The sequence below is a fragment of the Bombina bombina genome, chromosome 2 (genome assembly GCF_027579735.1).
Source record: "Bombina bombina isolate aBomBom1 chromosome 2, aBomBom1.pri, whole genome shotgun sequence".
In the NCBI taxonomy this organism is placed as follows: domain Eukaryota; kingdom Metazoa; phylum Chordata; class Amphibia; order Anura; family Bombinatoridae; genus Bombina; species Bombina bombina.
In genome coordinates, this window is record NC_069500.1 from 1,174,601,950 (window position 1) to 1,174,623,508 (window position 21,559).

A 21,559-nucleotide genomic window follows, 5' to 3' on the forward strand; every position below is an offset into this window, starting at 1 on the left:
TAAAGTCCTAACTATTGCAATTCAGCAGGTATAGTGTGATTTTGATCTTTAGCTTTAAAATCATGTTAATCTAACAAGTCAACTACAACAGGTTAATATATTTCTTCTTCATTTTAAAATTAAAATTTTACAGTTTAAAAAACAGTTTTAAAGGGATACTAAATTCACATTTTTTCTGGAATGTATATTTTACTTTTCAGTGTATGTGCCCCTCACATTTTACCCTGGCAATTTGTATTTCAGCATTAATCACCTTTTCAACCCCTATTGGTAACTCTCTTATCTCCCCACCATGGCTGTCAATAGTTCATATCGTTGGTGGGTGGTATGGTACTTTAGATGCTATACCACCCACCCCACTATAAAAAGTTCTAGGTGCTCTCCCTTAGCCCTGCTGCAGTTTACTCAAGTCAGTGTGTGCTGTGCACCAGGGCCTCGATCCGATATATGCAGCGTCACCCGCAAAAGCTGGTGACGCTAAATTTTGCGCGGGTTTGGTATCCTATATACGGCGTAACCTAGAAGTTACGCTCGTATATTTCTGCCTTCGGCCGTAGTTTTTTAGCCCATAGGCAGGTATACCAAACCCACGCAGTTTGGTATCCAATATACAGCATAAGGACTTACGTAGCGAAATTGGAGAAATCTTTTTCCATTTTCACCTCGCCACAAATTGCAGCCGTAGTAAGCATTACGCTGTGTATTGGAGCCCCGTAACTCCCTAAAATAAAACCTAACACCTAACGCATGCGCACTGTCTATCTACCTGTCAACCGCGATCCCCCGCCGCAATCCCTAATAAAGTATTTAACCCCTAAACTGCCACTCCCGGACCCCGCCACCACCTACATTAAAAGTATAACCCCCTAATGTGATCCCCCTACACCGTCGCCAGCTCCATTACATACCCCCTAATGTGAGCTCCTACCCTGCCGCCAACTATATTAAACTACTCCCTAATGTGAGCCCCTTACACCGCCGCCAGCTATATTAAATGTATTAACCCCCAATTTAATCCCCCTACACCGCCGCCAGCTATATTAAATGTATTAACCCCTAATCTAATCCCCCTACACCGCCGCCAGCTATATTAAATACATTAACCCCTAATCTAATCCCCCTACACTGCCGCCAGCTATATTAAATACATTAACCCCTAATCTAATCCCCCTACACCGCCGCCAGCTATATTAAATGTATTATCCCCTAATTTAATCCCCCTACAATGCTGCCAGCTATATTAAATGTATTAAGCCCTAATCTAATCCCCCTACACCGCCGCCAGCTATATTAAATGTATTAACCCCTAATTTAATCCCCCTACACCGCCGCCAGCTATATTAAATACATTAACCCCTAATCTAATCCCCCTAAAGTAATTACCTCTATTACCAGCCCTTAAAAGGGCCTTTTGCGTGACATTGCCCCAAAGTAACAGCTCTATTGCCAGCCCTTAAAAGGGCTTTTTGCGGGGCATTTCCCCAAAGAAATCAGCTCTTTTACCAGCCCTTAAAAGGGCTTTTTGCGGGGCATTGTCACAAAGAAATCAGCTCTTTTGCATCTAATCTAAATCCCCCTACACCGCCGCCACCTATAATAAATGTATTAACCCCTAATCTAATCCCCCTACACCGCCGCCACCTATAATAAATGTATTAACCCCTAATCTAATCCCCCTACACCGCCGCCACCTATAATAAATGTATTAACTCCTAATCTAATCCCCCTACACCGCCGCCACCTATAATAAATGTATTAACTCCTAATCTAATCCCCCTACACCGCCGCCACCTATAATAAATGTATTAACCCCTAATCTAATCCCCCTACACCGCCGCCACCTATATTAACTATATTAACCCTAATTATATTAGGGTTAATATAGTTAATATAGTTATATATTAACAATATTAACCCTAATTATATTAGGGTTAATATAGTTAATATTGTTATTATAATATATATATATATATATATTGAGTATAATAACCCTATCTAACTCTTACAGCCCTAACTAAATTCTTATTAAAATAAATCTAATTAATATTAATATTATTAATTAAAATATTCCTATTTAAATCTAAATACTTACCTATAAAATAAACCCTAAGATAGCTACAATATAATTAATAATTACATTGTAGCTATTTTAGGGTTTATATTTATTTTACAGGTAACTTGGTATTTATTTTAACTAGGTACAATAGCTATTAAATAGTTAATAACTATTTAATAGCTACCTAGTTAAACTAATCAGATTTTTCTACCTTAATTCCGATTGGCTAATAGAATTCTATCAGCCAATCGGAATTCGACGGACGCCATCTTGGATGACGTCATTTAAAGGAACCTCATTCGTCGGGAAGTCGTCGTGCCGGATGGATGTTCCGCGTCGGAGGAGCGAAGAAAGAAGATTGAAGATGCCGCTTGGAAGAAAACTTCGCCCCGATGGAGGACCTCTTCTTTGCCGCTTGATTGAAGACATCGCCCGGATGGAAGACTTCTTCTCTGCCGCTTGATTGAAGACATCGCCCGGATGGAAGACTTCTTCTCTGCCGCTTGATTGAAGACATCGCCCGGATCGGATGAAGAGTTCTGCCCGGCTGGGTGAAGACAAGGTAGGGAGATCTTCAGGGGGGTAGTGTTAGGTTTTTTAAGGGGGGTTTGGGTGGGTTTAGAATAGGGGTATGTGGGTGGTGGGTTGTAATGTATATTATAATAACTATATTAACTATATTAACCCTAATATAATTAGGGTTAATATAGTTAATATAGGTGACGGCAGTGTAGGGGGATTAGATTAGGGGTTAATACATTTATTATAGGTGGCGGCGGTGTAGGGGGATTAGATTAGGGGTTAATACATTTATTATATGTGGCGGCGGTGTAGGGGGATTAGATTAGGGGTTAATACATTTATTATAGGTGGCGGCGGTGTAGGGGGATTAGATTAGGGGTTAATACATTTATTATAGGTGGCGGCGGTGTAAAGGGATTTAGATTAGATACAAAAGAGCTGATTTCTTTGGGGAAATGCCCCGCAAAAAGCCCTTTTAAGTGCTGGCAATAGAGCTGTTACTTTAGGGCAATGTCACGCAAAAGGCCCTTTTAAGGGCTGGTAATAGAGGTAATTACTTTAGGGGGATTAGATTAGGGGTTAATGTATTTAATATAGCTGGCGGCGGTGTAGGGGGGTTAATACATTTAATATAGGTTGCAGCGGTGTAGGGGGATTAGATTAGGGGTTAATGTATTTAATATAGCTGGCGGCGGTGTAGGGGGATTAAATTAGGGGTTAATACATTTAATATAGCTGGCAGCGGTGTAAGGGGCTCACATTAGGGGGTAGTTAATGTAGCTGGCGGCGGGGTAGTAGCTCACATTAGGGGGTATGTAATGTAGCTGGTGGCGGTGTAAGGGACTCACATTAGGGGGTAGTTAATGTAGCTGGCGGCGGTGTAAGGGGCTCACATTAGGGGGTATGTAATGTAGCTGGCGACGGTGTAGGGGGATCACATTAGGGGGTAGGTAATGTAGCTGGCGGCGTTGTAGGAGCTCCCATTAGGGGGTAGGTAATGTAGGTGGCGGCGGTGTAAGGAGCTCACATTAGGGGGTAGTTCATGTAGGTGGCGGCGGGGTCCGGGAGCGGCGGTTTAGGGGTTAATACATTTTTTATTGTTAGGATAGTGAGGGGGGATAGCGGATAGAGGGTTAGACGTGTCAGGCTATGTTTGGGAGGCGTGTTAGACAGTACGGGTGATTTTATAACTTAGTCAGGTTTTGTAGGCACTGGCAGTTTCTAAAGTGCCGTAAGTCACTGGCGACTCCAGAAATTTGTACTTACGCAGATTTCTGGACATCGCTGGTTTATCAGACTTACGGCACTTTAGCATCTGACCGCGCCGTATATGGGATAGCTCGAGTTGCGAGCTGAAACTACGGGCGGCGGGGGTTCCCTCTCTTGCACCGCAAACTACGATCTATATCGGATCGCGCCCCAGCTGATCCCAGCGGATCGCACTCCTCTAGTGGGCAACTATCCATTGCAGAATTTAACATTGAACACAAGTTCTATTTTTAACTTGCGTGCAACAACACTTCCTGCCCACGCACAGCCAATCACGTGTGGGCAGGAGCTGTCAATCTCCCCGGTCTGATCAAGGTGGAGAAGAGGGTAGGAAGCAGCAGTCTAAATGACCGCTGCTTGATAAATCCAGACGACAGGTTTTCTTGTGAGAACCTTTAGTCGAAGGGAGGAGAAGGGCTTGATAAACTGAGATTTATGAATTAACTAAAGCAGTACGTATGTGTATTTATATACTGGACCTTTTTAATGGTCACACCGCACAGCTGATTTTAAATAAAAAATAAGCCAAAATTAGTTAATAATATAATTTTTTCAATATTATTGCTCCAATTACCATTAAAAAAAAGTATTAAATTATGTAATTAATTTGTGATTTTGGTAGCAAAAAATGTTATAATATTAGAAAGTATTACACTGCCCGCACCTATCTACTTTATTATGCGCCAACTGGCTCAATGTTCTGTGTGTGTGTATGTATGTATATGTATGTGTATATATATATTTTTTATATATATAAACAGTGCTCTTTAATACGCAAGATAGAAATCATTTGACTTTAACAGTAGTCTAAAAGATAAACCATTTTACTCACTGGTGTCTTTTTTTAGGTATTAAAAAGACTATTACAAAGATCAAAGTTTCCGTGCCTATGAGAATCTAGCCAGCGGGTTTAACTTGAAGGGCCATTAAAGGAATTTTCTTTTTAAGTTGTATGTAACTGGGTTCTCAGCAAATAATACATTTCTATTTTTTTTAAGATTCATTGGCATGGAACGAGTTAATAAGAAGTTATGATTTGGGAGAGAAGACTTGCAAGAGCACAAAGTTATACGCTTTCAGTAGTTTATAGAACGCAGAATATAAAATAAAGTCTAGTGGAGATTTATATACCATGTCATTGCCATGTCAAGTTTGCACTACACATTATTTATCCATTGCTTGACTAGCTATATACTTTTGATTTTCTGATTGCAGAGAAAAAGCACCAAAAGAAAAACCCAAAGTACTTACTGTTTTGAGATGAAAAGTAAGCACAATTTAGTTTGATGTTTGCTAGGAATTATTGTAACAGGAAATCAGACATTTACACGGCATTTAAGAAAATGTCATAAATATAGATAAAATACTTAAGAAGTTTAAAAATATTTGTGTTGTATAGCTTTTCCTTTTTAATCTAATTGCATTTATTCAAGGTTTCTTAATCCAGTAATATTGATTTAAAATAATATTCTGGTGTCTTAACTAATCTTGTATAAAGTCATATTTATTAAACATTCAGGGGAAATTGGCTTTTCTAAGGTTTTTAATCCTGAGAATTATTAAACAAACATTAAGCAATAAAAACAAGAATTGAAATACTTTATCAGTGGTATATTATTATTTTTTTTTTATTATGTGGAATAATTTTACAAAGAAATGCTGAGCAGAAAATGACTGCCTTTTTTTTCTTTTTCATACATCAGCCTTGTCCTTCCATAAAAAGCTTGTTTGAGATACGTGTGTTTGTAGTTTCACATTTACTGCAGAGGTGTATCAAAGCAGGACAGGAACTTGCAAAGTGTTCATATTTCATTAAAGATTTCTGCCATCTTGTAGGTGGCAGTGATGCAGTTAAACTGACCAAATTCTACAATATGCCAAGGCTGTTTGTACTCCTACTGACAGTTAAAAATACCATTAAAAGAAATGAATAATTGCTGGGTTGCGCATTTTTATTCCTCTGAATAATGCAAACTGAATATATCCTTGTAGTCACAGTAATGTTTAATGTGGATAGTAGGGAAAAAGTGAAGTGATTTCATGTGATTCATCAGTGAGCTGTCACAATTCACAAAAATTCCTTTCTTGAAAGTGTCAATTATACATTAACTGTAATATAAATGGACAAATCAATTTCAGGAATATATTATTTTTGGAGGGGGCAGGAGGGTTGTGAAAGTCCTGCAACCAAGGTTTGCAAAATGTCTTTAGGTAGTCTTGTCTTTAATTGGCAAAAAATAGTAAAGGAATAAAACAGGGGTTGATAAATTTGTTTGAAACTTTAGAACCATCATAATAGTGAGGAACCAGGCATGTTATTTTGTAGTGTCTGGAGATTCATTTTATATAGTGATATATGCATAATAAATAAGAATGCTAGGGACCACAACTCAAATTTTAGGAGCCAGGCTTCAAAGTAGTTTAAAAATTAAGGTGCTGAACCAAAAAGACGATGATAGATGACAGCAACAAGGAAAACTTGTAGAACAGATGGATAGCATGAACTTCATAAAATGTGGATGAAGGGAATGAAGTTATAGGAACTCAGTGTAAACTGGTATCATGGCAGAGAAGAATGTCTACCCAGTCCCTTGTCTATCTCCAGGTCTGGGAGTGTGGCTGAAGGGCAAGGAAATATAGAACATGGAGGCTAGAGGAGTAGTGTTGATTGAGGAAAGGACTGTAATCTTGATATGAATTGGCAATATTTTGAGACAAGTGTGTTGCATATGGACTATAAGAAAATTGTGTCATTTTGGAGGACGTGCTGCTAACAAGCTTGATAGGATTAAGAAAAGTAAACCATATGGGGTCGATTTATCAAGCTGTGGCAGACAGGGCACACATACGCACCCCTGTACACCGAAGCTCGCCTCTGGTGGGCTGAATTCCACCTCCTGCCTGCACACAGCTAATCACGCACGGGCAGGTGCTGTCGTGATTTGATGAGACCTAAGAGGTGGCAAAAGGTTAGGGAAGCAGCGGTCTGATTGCCGCTTCTTGTTAAATACAGACTGTAGGTTCTCTTGTGAGAACCTGCAGCTGTAGCAGGGCAAAGCGTTTGATAAATCGACCCCCTATGTGTCAGTGTTTAACATGGTTGTGAGCAGACAGATGGTGGCTCAAGGTTAGGGGAGATATCCCAACTGTTTGGAAAAGGAAGATTAGCAAGGGAAGGAGATGAGAATGATTTTATGAGCTTAGTGGCAGTGGAGCAAGGTGGACTGAGGATTTAGAGGAAGGAAAGCAGCTCAATTGAGTTGCAGAGAGGGAGGATAGGAGAGAAGATGAGGTGTGAATAGCAGTTGGAATATCTCAAGGGAAAGTTGGAGCTATGAATTTAGGCAGAAGGAAGGATATTGTTAGGTCAATAAGCAACATCAATCAAATATAGAGGATCATTAACTACTTCAATTTTGTTTATGCAACCAGCAATGATAGAGTTAGCCTTAGTGCAAAGAGCACCTGGGGCTATGTGTGCATTTGCGTGCAATAAATTGAGCAATTAGCCTTTCAATTGAATCTGGAGGAAGATAACAACCAGCTATTAAAAGATTTACTATGTGTTAAGTGGTTTCTAAAGAACAGTCCAACATATTTTGTAAATGAAATAAATACGAATGAGTTTATGTAACATACATTTATCATGCTGTGCAGACATAATATTGGAAATATAAACAAAAATCATAACTATAATAACAGGTAATAGGATTATGTTAATATATGATTACAGGGTCTTTATAATGGTGACTGCATTTCTAGAAAATATAGCTCTATTAAGTAAATGTCATTAGCTTTTGTGTTCTTTATAAAAAAATCTCATGTATGTGAATGGTAAAAAAAAAAAGTATTCCACAAATATTTTTAGCGCACCCTATACTTTCAATGGCTAATGCAGAGTGTGCTATTATAATTCAAAGTGGTGAATTAAGTGCTGTGCTTGAGCAATGCAGAATTTAGCACTTTAGCATCTGAAGAAAATAGATAGATACATAAAAAAAGCAAAGTGCTTCACTAATATTTATTTAAATGAAAACTAAAATAAAGGTTTATTATTGAAATAATAAAAAAAAAAATGATGTACTGAGAAGGGCTCTATAGTATATGTATGTATTTGTATGTGCGTATGTATATGTATATGTGTATATATATATATTATCCCACACGCGCAAGAGAGAACTAACTGTAGGCATATGCAGTATGTGGCAAATGCACAAAGTCACCTTTTTGGCTGTGGGTGTTTCTCATAAAACATGGATTTGCATGTCCGGACCTGACTCGGCTTCAAACCCGGACACACAAACTGAGACCCAGACAGTCTGGGTCATTCCCTGACATGTGGCAACCCTATACCAGTGGGTGTCACTCGATATCTTTCATGAGGAAATGGGCATAAAATAGTGTAGCATTAAAATGGCTTCTTTTGGATTTTTAACAGTTTATCAAAGCCTCTTGCATTTACCTGGTGCGCTGATTGGTAGGTCTGCTCTGTGCACAGTCCAAGGAACGTACTTACCCATGACAGCTGGTGTTATCAAAATCTTTTTTATGCAAGGAAATACCTTGTTTAACTTTTACTCTAATAAGAACAAAATCATTTTACGGTCACAATCTTACCCACAGACAAAATGAGGCAAACTCATATTCTAAATATAACAAATACACAATGTTGCTCATGCTTAGAGAATAAATGTCAAGCTATTTACTGCTCAGAAAAGTGTAACAATCACCATTTTTCTATTAGCGAAGAGAGCAAAGTAAAATAGATTTACTTCAAAAAGGCATCTTAGCCTTTCCTAGCAAACACAAAGAATGAAGATGACTTACTCTATGCTAAAAGAAAAACAAAAGCTTGAAACTGACCAAAGTAAAGATAATCTTAGAGCAAAAATAAACACTTTCCAGACAGATTTCTAAAGTTGGAATGAGTGTTAGTATAAAAGAGCTCTAGACCCTAACACTTAGCTGTTGCTCTGTCCATGTAGTATTAGGAGACGTTTGTGTGGATTTCCAGTTAATTTTGATAGAGAATAAAATTAGTAATTTGCGTTCTGGGATCTGCAGCCCTGGGTACTTTAGTACAGCTCTACAGACTGTACCTGTACGTCCCAGGTAGCACTGAAGTGGTTGCTGCATAAATCCATTCAACATTTTATCCTGGACACTAATATGGTGAACTAGACGCAGTCTTAGGGGACAATTTATCAAGCTGAGGCAGACAGGGGCACACATGCGCGCCCCTGTCCACCGCAGCTCGCCTCTGGCGGGCTGAATTCCCCTGGCGGAATTCACCATTGCACACGAGCGCTATTTTGCTCAATTTCCCTGGTCGGACTAGACCGCGGAGATTGAATTTCGCCACTTTAGAGGTGGCAAAAGATTAGGGAAGCAGCGGTCTGATGGCTGCTGCTTGTTAAATACGGGTGCAGGTTCTCTTGTGAGAACCTGCAGCCGCAGTGGGTCGAAAGGCTTGCAAAGCCTTTGATAAATTGACCCCTTAGTTTACTAAAAAAATAAATGCCATCCATAATTGACACATATGGACTTGCAGACCCACCAAACATTAAAGGGACAGTAAACATTTACATATTTTTATTTGTAAGTATTGCTCATATTAAGAAAAAATAATAAAATATAAATAATTTTAAAATAATTATTGCTCGTATTAAAATCACTGTCAGCAAATGAATAAGCTTTATTATCTTATTCTTTTAATAGTTTTTAACTCTCAAAGACCCTTCTGTTACCTTTTCTAGGGCCGTCCAACAACTATAATATTTATTTATTTTTTTAAGACACTATGGGGCCTATTTATTAAAGGTCTTGAGGATCTGATCTGACAGTGCGGATCAGGTCCGCATGACCTCGCTGAATGCGGAGAGCAATACGCTCTCCGCATTTAACATTTCACCAGCAGCTCACAAGAGCTGCTGGTGCAACGCCGCCCTCTGCTGACTCGCGGCCAATCAGCCACCAGCAGGGAGGTGTCAATCAACCCAATCGTACTCAATCGGGTTGATTTCCGGTGATTTCTGTCCGCCTCATCAGAACAGGCGGACAGGGTTATGGAACACGGGCCCACAAGCTCCGTTCGGAGCTTGATAAATGGGCCCCACTGTGTGCTCCAATCTATTGTCATGTAACCAGTTGCTCCATTGTCTTATAATTTAGCATATTCCCCTTCCTATCTATCTCTCAGGAAGACCTTATGCGCATGCAAAAGCTCTTATTAGCCCCTCCCCACACTGAAACTATTGTAAAAAGTGGATTGCGCTTTAGCTATAGTGGCAAGTCCCCCAGCTGGCGAATTTCGGTAATGCTATTAGACACAAATGTATGTGGCTGGATATTTTCAAATTTTTTGTTTTCATAGGATTTGTTTAGACAATATGACCGAAATCCCATATTGTTTTGTGCAACAATGAAAGCATCACATACATTACAATATGCATATGCTTCTACTGCCATAAAACATGGTTCACAGAAAGGATGGTTGATTCATGGGGACTTCAGGAATGCCTGTGATAAGCATAAGGCTATCCTACACTTTATATCCTTACACCTTACACTTTATATGAAATATGTGCAGATTTATTGTGTATTGTTCTAATCTGCTGTTAATCTGTTTCTATGTTTCTATTTTAAGAAGTTTGTTTTTTTACTGGGTCAGGTATCTTCATTAAGTCTGGCTACTCTGTCCTTGATTCATACTGTGTCTACAGCCCTCACAATCACCTGCTCAATCCTGCCCATCACACACCTACCCTGCCCACTGCACAAGTCACTTTGTTGTACTAAAGTGACATTAAAATCACAGCACTGTGTTGCAATCTAAATTACTTAAAACCATTTAGCACTAGCACTTTGTCAGTACAATTTACAAGGTTTTGTAAGTCCAGAACAGTGAGTTCTGATCTAACCAATCACTTTGTAGACTGTTGCAGGTTAGGGTAACTGTCGCCATATTAAAGGGACATGAAAGTCAAAATTAAACTCTAATGGTTCAGCTAGAGTATGCAATTTTAAGAGACTTTTCAATTTACTTCTGTCTTAAAATGTATTTCTTTCTCTTCTTTAAAAGTATATCTAGATAGGTTAAGCTACAGCAGAAGTGAACTACTGGAAGCTAGCTGGTGATTGGTGGCTACACACATGTCTCTTCCCAATAGTGCATTTCTGCTCCGGAGTTGACTTTAACTATATGTTTAATACCTTTGCAGTAGTTAGACGCCATTATATGCAAGCAATAGAGAATGATGGAGGCCCTCTAACCTCTTTGGAGGGAATGGAATAACCATTTTCAGAGGAATTTTACAGGAAAAATAAACATTCAATATATATTACAATGTTGTTCTATTCAGGGCTGGATTGGCCTGCTGGGGCACCGGGAATTTTCCTGGTGGGCCGCAGCCAGTATAATTTGCATTTGCCCTGCAGCCCAATCTGATAGGGATGCAGCAACAGGAATAATACATGAAGGGAGATACACATTGTATTATAGCATTACAATCATTACAATTATTAAGATTGTACTGAGGAAGCGGTAGTACATAGGCGCACGCATGTGTACTTCGCGGTTGCAAAATCCGATGGTCATTGTTCTGTCAGATGTTACAACCGGTGATGTATGGTGATGGGCAGTTTTTTGTTGGATTTTGCAACCACTATGTTCGCAATGTGATGCCATAACCCTGTGCATGCACAGAGCATCTGGTCATACATTCTGACAGGTTGTAGAATACGACTAAACACCGGGGCAGTTCAGCAAGTGTTCCTGTCTGTGCATGGCAAGTGTCAGTCACTCCAGCTACAGACAGCCACAAGAGATAAATGTACATTTTTTACACAAGGTTATTTAACGGTCATGCTGTATTTTTCTACCTTTTTGCATTACAATAAGAAATGTTGTCTATGTACTATTTGTCACACTTCTAGTGGTGTAATGTTGCTGCAGCTTTTTTATGGTCTTATACTTCCCTGATTAAATTATTGTGTGTGATTGATGAATATATATTAGTTTTACATTTCTATGCGTTTATTAAGGTATATCTCACACAAGTGTGTGTATATTAGTATATTGTGTGTCACAGTGCATATGCTGTGAACACATTACTGTGTGAATTCTTGTGTCATATAGTGTGTGTCAAACAGTGTTTTTAGTGTCACAGATTGGGATATATGTCTATGGGACCTAGTTATCAATGTGTCTACTTTACCTGCCTTCGCCGGTCCAATACGCCCGCCTAAGCTCGCCCACCATCGCCGCCGCGCACCTGCAAAATTTCGCCTAAGTTATCAAAAAAGCTGTCAAAAAGCCACGCACCAAGTACGGGGTGATGAGCAGCGGACTGTGAGAGTTATCACTCATCCGATCTCTAAACCGCCGCTCCTAGAACCCGCCGCAACTCTTATAAATGTATTAACCCCTAAACCGCCGCTCCTGGACACCGCCGCCACCTACATTATACCTATTAACCCCTAATCTGCCCCCCCTATACCGCCGCCCTCTATAATAAAGTTATTAACCCGTATCCTGCCAATCCCGGACCTCGCCGCAACTTAACAAATAGTTTAACCCCTAAACCGCCGCTCCCGGACCCCGCCGCAACCTATATTAAACTTATTAACCCCTATCCTGCCCCCCCTACACCGTCGCCACCTATAATAAATGTATTAACCCCTATCCTGCCCTCCACTACACCGCCGCCACTGTAATAAAATTATTAACCCCTAAACCTAAGTCTAACCCTAACACCCCCCTAACTTAAATGTTAATTAAATGAATCTAAATAATATTTATCTTATTAACTAAATTAATTCTATTTAAAACTAAATACTTACCTTTAAAATAAACCCTAATATAGCTACAATATAAATTAATTATATTGTAGCTATCTTAGGATTTATTCTTATTTTACAGGCAACTTTCAATTTATTTTAACTAGGTACAATAGCTATTAAATAGTTATTAACTATTTAATAGCTACCTAGCTAAAATAAAGAGAAATTAACCTGTAAAATAAAAACTAACCTAAGTTACAATTACACCTAACACTACACTATACTTTAATAAATTATTCCTATTTAAAACTAAATACTTACCTGTAAAAAAAAACCTAAGATAGCTACAATATAATTAATAATTACATTGTAGCTATTTTAGGATTTATATTTATTTTACAGGTAACTTTGTATTTATTTTAGCTAGTTAGAATAGTTATTAAATAGTTATTAACTATTTAATAACTACCTAGCTAAAAGAAATACAAAATTACCTGTAAAATAAATCCTAACCTAAGTTACAATTTAACCTAACACTACACTATCATTAAATTAATTAAATAAATTAACTACAAATACCTACAATTAAATACAATTAAATAAACTAACTAAAGTACAAAAAATAAAAAAGCTAAGTTACAAAAAATAAAAAAATAAGTTACAAACATTTAAAAAATATTACAACAATTTTAAGCTACTTACACCTAATCTAAGCCCCCTAATAAAATAACTAAGCCCCCAAAATAAAAAAATGACCTACCCTATTCTAAATTAAAAAGTTCAAAGCTCTTTTACCTTACCAGCCCTTAAAAGGGCCTTTTGCGGGGCATGCCCCAAAGAAAACTGCTCTTTTGCCTGTAAGAGAAAAGTACAACCCCCCCTAACATTAAAACCCACCACCCACATACCCCTAATCTAACCCAACCCCCCCCTTAAAAAAACCTAACACTACCCCCCTGAAGATCATCCTACCTTGAGTTGTCTTCAGCCAAGCGACCATCGATGGAACCGAAGAGGAGATCCGGAGCAGCAGAAGTCATCATCCAAGGGGCGCTGAAGAAATCTTCCATCCGATGAAGTCATCATCCAGGCAGTGCTGAAGAAGTCTTCCATTCGGGCGATGTCATCTTCCAAGCGGCGTCTTCAATCTTCATCCATCCGGAGCGGAGCCATCTTCAGACGAGCCGACGCGGATCCATCCTCTTCTTCCCGACGACTACCGACGAATGGTTATTCCTTTAAGGGACGTCATCCAAGATGGCGTCCCTTCAATTCCGATTGGCTGATAGGATTCTATCAGCCAATCGGAATTAAGGTAGGAAAAATCTGATTGGCTGATTGAATCAGCCAATCAGATTGAAGTTCAATCCGATTGGCTGATCCAATCAGCCAATCAGATTGAGCTCGCATTCTATTGGCTGATCGGAACAGCCAATAGAATGCGAGCTCAATCTGATTGGCTGATTGGATCAGCCAATCGGATTGAACTTCAATCTGATTGGCTGATTCAATCAGCCAATCAGATTTTTCCAAGGGATGCCATCTTGGATAACGTCCCTTAAAGGAATATCCATTCGTCGGTAGTCGTCGGGAAGAAGAGGATGGATCCGCGTCGGCTCGTCTGAAGATGGCTCCGCTCCGGATGGATGAAGATTGAAGACGCCGCTTGGAAGATGACATCGCCCGGATGGAAGACTTCTTCAGCGCCGCCTGGATGATGACTTCATCAGATGGAAGATTTCTTCAGCGCCCCTTGGATGATGACTTCTGCCGCTCCGGATCTCCTCTTTGGTTCCATCGATGGTCGGCTGGCTGAAGACAACTCAAGGTAGGATGATCTTCAGGGGGGTAGTGTTAGGTTTTTTTAAGGGGGGTTTGGGTTCGATTAGGGGTATGTGGGTGGTGTGTTTTAATGTTGGGGGGTTGTATTTTTCTTTTACAGGCAAAAGAGCAGTTTTCTTTGGGGCATGCCCCGCAAAAGGCCCTTTTAAGGGCTGGTAAGGTAAAAGAGCTTTGAACTTTTTAATTTAGAATAGGGTAGGGCATTTTTTTATTTTGGGGGGCTTTGTTATTTTATTAGGGGGCTTAGATTAGGTGTAAGTAGCTTAAAATTGTTGTAATATTTTTTAAATGTTTGTAACTTATTTTTTTTATTTTTTGTACTTTAGTTAGTTTATTTAATTGTATTTAATTGTAGGTATTTGTAGGTAATTTATTTAATTAATTTAATGATAGTGTAGTGTTAGGTTTAATTGTAACTTAGGTTAGGATTTATTTTACAGGTAATTTTTTATTTCTTTTAGCTAGGTAGTTATTAAATAGTAAATAACTATTTAATAACTATTCTAACTAGCTAAAATAAATACAAAGTTACCTGTAAAATAAATATAAATCCTAAAATAGCTACAATGTAATTATTAATTATATTGTAGCTATCTTAGGGTTTATTTTACAGGTAAGTATTTAGTTTTAAATAGGAATAATTTATTAAAGTATAGTGCAGTGTTAGGTGTAATTGTAACTTAGGTTAGTTTTTATTTTATAGGTTAATTTCTCTTTATTTTAGCTAGGTAGCTATTAAATAGTTAATAACTATTTAATAGCTATTGTACCTGGTTAAAATAAATTGAAAGTTAAAAACCTGTAAAATAAAAATAAATCCTAAGATAGCTACAATATAATTATTATTTATATTGTAGCTATATTAGTTTTTTTTTTAAAGGTAAGTATTTAGTTTTAAATAGGATTAATTTAGTTAATAAGAGAAATATTATTTAGATTCATTTAATTCATATTTAAGTTAGGGGGGTGTTAGGGTTAGACTTAAGTTTAGGGGTTAATAATTTTATTACAGTGGCGGCGGTGTAGTGGGGGGCAGGATAGGGGTTAATAAATTTATTATAGGTGGCGACGGTGTAGGGGGGGGCAGGATAGGGGTTAATAAGTTTAATATAGGTTGCGGCGGGGTCCGGGAGCGGCGGTTTAGGGGTTAAACTATTTATTTAGTTGCGGCAAGGTCCGGGATCGGCAGGATAGGGGTTAATAACTTTATTATAGAGGGCGGCGGTATAGGGGGGGCAGGATAGGGGTTAATAGGTATAATGTAGGTGGCGGCGGGGTCTGGGAGTGGCGGTTTAGGGGTTAATACATATATTATAGTTGCGGCAGGGACCGGGAGCAGCGGTTTAGGGGTTAACATATTTATTATAGCTTGCGGTGGGCTCCGGGAGCGGCGGTTTAGGGGTTAATCAGTTTATTAGGGTGGCGGTGGGCTCCGGGAGCGGCGGTTTAGGGGGTAATACATTTATTTAGTTGCGGCGGTGTAGGGGGGGCAGATTAGGGGTGTTTAGACTCGGGGTATATGTTAGGGTGTTAGGTGTAGACAGCTCCCATAGGAATCAATGGGATGTCGGGCAGCAGCGAACATGAACTTTCGCTATGGTCAGACTCCCATTGATTCCTATGGGATCTGCCGCATCCAGGGCGGCGGTTTGAAAACCAGGTACGCTGGGCCGCAAAAATGCCGAGCGTACCTGCTAGTTTTTTGATAACTAGCAAAAGTAGTCAGATTGTGTGCGGAACATCTGGAGTGACGTAAGCATCGATCTGTGTCGGACTGAATCCAGCGGATCGAAGCTTATGTCGCAAAATTCTACTTTTGCCGGTATCTAGGGCTTGAAAACTTAGGCGAATCAGCCTCGCCACAAATACGCTGCGGAATTCCAGCGTATTTGAGGTTGAAGGCTTGATAACTACCCCCCTATGTGTTACAGTTTGGTGTAAGTGTGTAATGAAGGCTGGTGTATTTATGTTACACTGTGTAGTGTTTATATTATGTTAATATTATATTCCTTATATTACGACTTTTTAATATTCCTTAGCTTTATTCAAACTGTACTTGTAAAATACTTGTTGCTGCAAAATCATGATTTTAAAATCTATTATGTTAACTAGCATACTTCTTAAAACCTAACCATCTTGAGAAAAACATGGCATGTGCATTCTACAGACTCATAAAAATATAGGGCTGGTCTTCAATTTTTCCAAGGCTGCTTTTTATTCCCAGTCTAGCCCTGGTTCTATTTCACTTTATTAAACATTTTACAGGCAGATTAAATGTTGAGCTTACCCTAGTCAAAAAGGATGATCTTTCTGGAGTCATTTGGAAGTAATCAATAATTCCAGACTAGTCATCAGAAGCTATCCTGTAGTATGCCCACAGGCCAAAATATTTAAATGAGATGACTCTAGAGTCATTTACTGGCTGTTCATGCTTGTGAAGTAATCAGTAACTAATCTGCTCATCACTCTGAAGTCATCACAGATTTGTTTACCTTAGCTGATGACTTTACAAGCTTGATGATGTCTGATGATGTGCAAATTACTTCTAAAGTTGTTTGATCATCAAATGACTCCAGGATGGTCTCTTAAGTAATCCTGTTTGTCTTGGGTAATGTCCTTTTGATGTTTAAAGTCTTGCTACTGACTGGAGACATCAGTCATGAAGCTTCCTACCCACATAGTGCAGCTACTAGAGTCAAAATATATAATGATTGTAAATTCCATTGTTTCTCTATTGTGCATAGGATAACATAGTGATGCTCATTTAACTATATTTAATTCATTGTTATGATGTTTTGATTATAGTAAAACAACATTCTGTTACAAATACTGTTGTTATTTTCTTATCTGTTAGCTCTGGTTTGAGTGGTATACTCACAGTACATATACTGTCTATGTTACGGTCTGCCTTTTATTACATTCAATTAAATCCTGTCCTTAATGTCCTAATGTTAATGCCATTCTGCATCTTTATTTTTCAGTGTAATTTGTTTAAAATGCCGGCAAGTAAATCTTATTCTCATTTAAATGTATTTGAACCAATGGTAAACAGAATTTCCTAGAACTACTCTAAAACACATCTTGTTTCATTCTTGAATTGAATCAATGTTTACTTTTTTGTTTCCTATGTAGGCAAATCAAGTTTGAGAAGCGTTTTTTCAATTGAGCAAGATTGTTGTGCACACAGAATGAACTTAGCATGGATGTAAAAGAACGCAGGCCCTATTGTTCCCTAACAAAGAGCAGGCGAGACAAAGAAAGGCGTTACACAAATTCTTCTGTGGACAATGATGAGTGTAGAGTTCCTACACAAAAATCCTACAGCTCCAGTGAAACACTGAAAGCTTTTGATCATGATTCCTCCAGGCTGCTCTATGGAAACAGGGTGAAAGACCTTGTACACAGAGAAGCAGATGAGTACAGTAGACAAGGTACGTCAGTTATTCTATTGTCAGAAGCATTCTCCTGCCATTGTCTTTTGTGGTTTTCTTATATACATTAGCCTTTTCTAATAAAATCTATTAAATACAATGTGAAAATGAACTTGAAATCAAAATTAAGCTTTCAAGATTCAGACACAGTGTACAGTAAACTTTCAAACACATTTCTATTACTTTACTTTGTCTTTAGCATTATTTTACAGCTTTTTCAACAATGTATAACATTACTTCAAACATGTATGTGAACTCTGCTGCCATATATTACTCAAGGCCCTGATTTTCAAAGGATTCTCCAGCTTGAAGAACAATTGTCGTTCAGATTTCACAGGGGTTAAACTCACTGAAGTAAAATATACTCAAATGTAGACAAAAGCAAGTTAAATTGTAGTGAAAACATTTCAGTTTAATTTGGAATTGATGCAAACTGAGCCTTTATATCAGCCCCAGATGTTCTCTCTGCCATGTGATATTGTGTATTCCATAGAGCTTCATTACTAACTGGTATCACTCATCTATCTGGGGGCTTGATGTTCAAAATCTCGCCAGCATGGAGAGAAATCATGCAACATCTTTGGGATTTTTTTTAGACCTTGTATTGTAATGTAGAGGTCTTTGTTTCACACAAAAATTACTACATAGCAGCATAAACATTTCTCAAGGTAACATTTGTGTTTCTAAATTTTTATTAAGTCTTGCCGTACCAATGAGATTTTTTTAGATCATCTTGTCTGAGCAGGTTTTGAATATCAGGCCCTGTGACTTCCAGGTTCATCCCTTTTTCTTAGAAAGTACAGTGAGTTTAGGCTCTGTGAAGTTTGCACTGTAAACTCTCTTCAAACTAGAGAATGTTTGATTATCTGGCCCATAGAAAATGATGAAGCTCTCTATTAAACTGATGCTGACGACTGCATTTCTTCTATTTAAATTAAAACTTAAAAACAATGTGCAATATACGTTGTAAAAGATGCACATAAATATACAAAGTATGAGACTAATTTGATAAAGTTACAAAGAAACTATGAAGGCATAATCATTTTTTAAAATCACAATCATTTTTTGATTATCTCACCTGGAGTTGGACATTTGGCCCCAATGCACTTGTATTTTCCTCAGCCTCCGTAATAAAGACTTTCACATCTATTCAAAGTGCTCCAATCTTATACAAAACTGGTTATAGGATAAATGATGACATGTGCAAAAACCAAAGTCACTGTATTCTTTGCCCTCACCCTTTGTATTCACTCTTTTTCTTAAACTACTTTATAATAACTAAGGGCTAGATTACAAGTGGAGCATATTTAACTCTCCAACTCCAGTGCTACCTCTGCAAGAAGTAATCTTTTAGCACACTTCGGGTAGCGCTTGTATAACAAGTTGAAAGTAAAAAGTTTTTGATTATGCACTAACCCGATGCGCTCAAAAAGCTAATAGTAGTAGTGCTATTTTTTCACTGCCACCTTTTTATTTACAGGGATAGGCGAGGTGTCCGTACACGGACACTGGTGTCCGTGACTAGTCCTTGCAGTGTCCGCCACAACCTTAGTATATGTTTTGATTGAATAATAGGAATAAAAAAAAATATGTAGTGTGAATAAAGTTAGTGGTTTGTCAAGAGACTGCTAGTGATATTGGGTGTTAAGTTATGGAATAACTAAAGCCTGAGTGAAATACTGGATGTGTATGTGCTTCTGTATAATAACACCCAGCTCTATACAAAGCACAGTAGTGACACTGGCACATGCGTATAGCCAGACAAGGGTTGGTTATAGGGTCAGTGGTATCTGCATCAGTATAATAACACCCAGCGCTATATAATGACACAGTGGTGACACTGGCAAATGGGTATAGCCAGAGGAGGGCTGGTTATAGGGTCAGTGGTATCTGCATCAGTATAATAACACCCTGCTCTATATAATGACACAGTGGTGACACTGGCACATGGGTATAGCCAGAGGAGGGTTGGTTATAGGGTCAGTAGTATCTGCATCAGTTAATAACACCCAGCTCTATATAATGACACAGTAGTGACACTGGCTCATGGGTATAGCCAGAGAAGGGCTGGTTATATGGTCAGTGGTATCTGCATCAGTATAATAGCACCCAGCTCTATATAATGACACAGTAGTGACACTGGCACATGGGTATAGCCAGAGGAGGGCTGGTTATAGGATCAGTGGTATCTGCATCAGTATAATAACACCAAGCACTATAAAATAATGTTTTTAATTTCAAATGTACCTTGGTGTCCTTCATTAAGGTCTGTACTTTGGAAAATGTCTGTCACAGCCTTTGTCTGTGCCTATCCCTGTTTATTTATCTGTTTGTAATGGCAGCATTTATGTTCCAACCCTTTAATAGAATACACTACTCTATCATATATCTCAGGATGGAATATTAGCAAAATACAGATAGAGGAGTGGACAAAGCATTAAATGAATCATATGTGTTATTTTGGACAGTGTACATTTGTACACAACTGATAACATCAGTAGCTAGAAATAGTATTATAATGGTGTATTTTTATATCCTGTAGATGAGGAAGGGAACATGAGAGGAAGGGGGACAATAATCAGACAAAACTATAATGAAATGCAAAATAAAAACAAGAGAATATACAATTCCAAATAACAAAGTATAAAAAGACTCAACCAAAGCCTCAGAGCAACATCATCAGTGGCTTATGTTTCTGCCAAAGGTCCTACAGTCCCATGCAGTTTATTTAACCAGTAAGATGAAGATTCTAGTCATTTTGTTTTGGGCTATTTGTCTGCAGCATAATGTAATGACACTTAAATCCATAGGTAACACTTTTATTGCAGTTAAAATATTATGCAGGAGACAAATAGCCAGAGAAAAAATTATGAGTATGACCCTTTGAAATCGGATTTTTAACCATATCTTGTTGCTTCTTGCTGCAACATAAATGTTAGAGTAAATTATTTTGGCAACCAGTGGGTTTGTTCAAAAGAGGGTTCCATGAAGGGGTAGCAGTGGGTTTATGCAGGCATTCTGAAGCAAGGCATAAGAGGACACTGTGAGAGCACTAGATTGCATTTATTTATTTCCATGTCCAGCTAAAACAGATGTATCCCTCATGTGACAAAGATGCTGGGATGCGGGGTTAAGCTGTTTTGAGGGTGGAGTAAAGGCAGATAAGAGGTGTGGCTGAGTTGCATGGGATGACCTATTGGTCAGTTGAGGGGTGGAGTCAGGAAGTCTGTTGGCATATCTGGGCTTTTTGAGGGAAGAGTTGGAGCATTTGGGGCAGGTTTAGACATTATTAGAGTGTGGGAGGGACAATGACACAGCTTCCAGACTCTTCACATTCCTGCAAAATACAAGAGGATTAGGAGCTCTGCAAATTCATATTTACAGAAAAGCAAGAGTTAATGCCATTTTCAAGCTTTTGTTACACTGAAAAAATTGTTTCTTATCCCTTTTATGTCACCCAGATTGATCGGTAGCTTTTAAGATTAGTCTAAAGTAAGACTAAAACAGCAGTAAAAAAATAAACAAAATAGAGAGTGTATCTGACTCATTATTCCTTCAAAACTAAGACATTACAAAAGCCAGAAGTTATGCCATTTACTAGAAGCATTTATTCAAAGTTTGCCTTTGTTTCTTTTATCATACATGGGTTGTTACTAGC

General features: G+C 38.4%; 1 protein-coding gene across 1 annotated transcript in view; it reads left to right on the top strand.

Moving 5' to 3' along the window:
* The window catches only part of LOC128647460 (teneurin-3-like), a 708,055-nt gene that overhangs the window by 462,209 nt on the left and 224,287 nt on the right, over positions 1-21,559 (top strand). The window contains exon 3 of the mRNA XM_053700247.1: positions 17,603-17,901. Coding sequence (XP_053556222.1) covers positions 17,670-17,901 — 232 coding nt within the window. The 5' untranslated portion in view covers positions 17,603-17,669. The remainder of the gene's footprint in view (positions 1-17,602; positions 17,902-21,559) is intronic.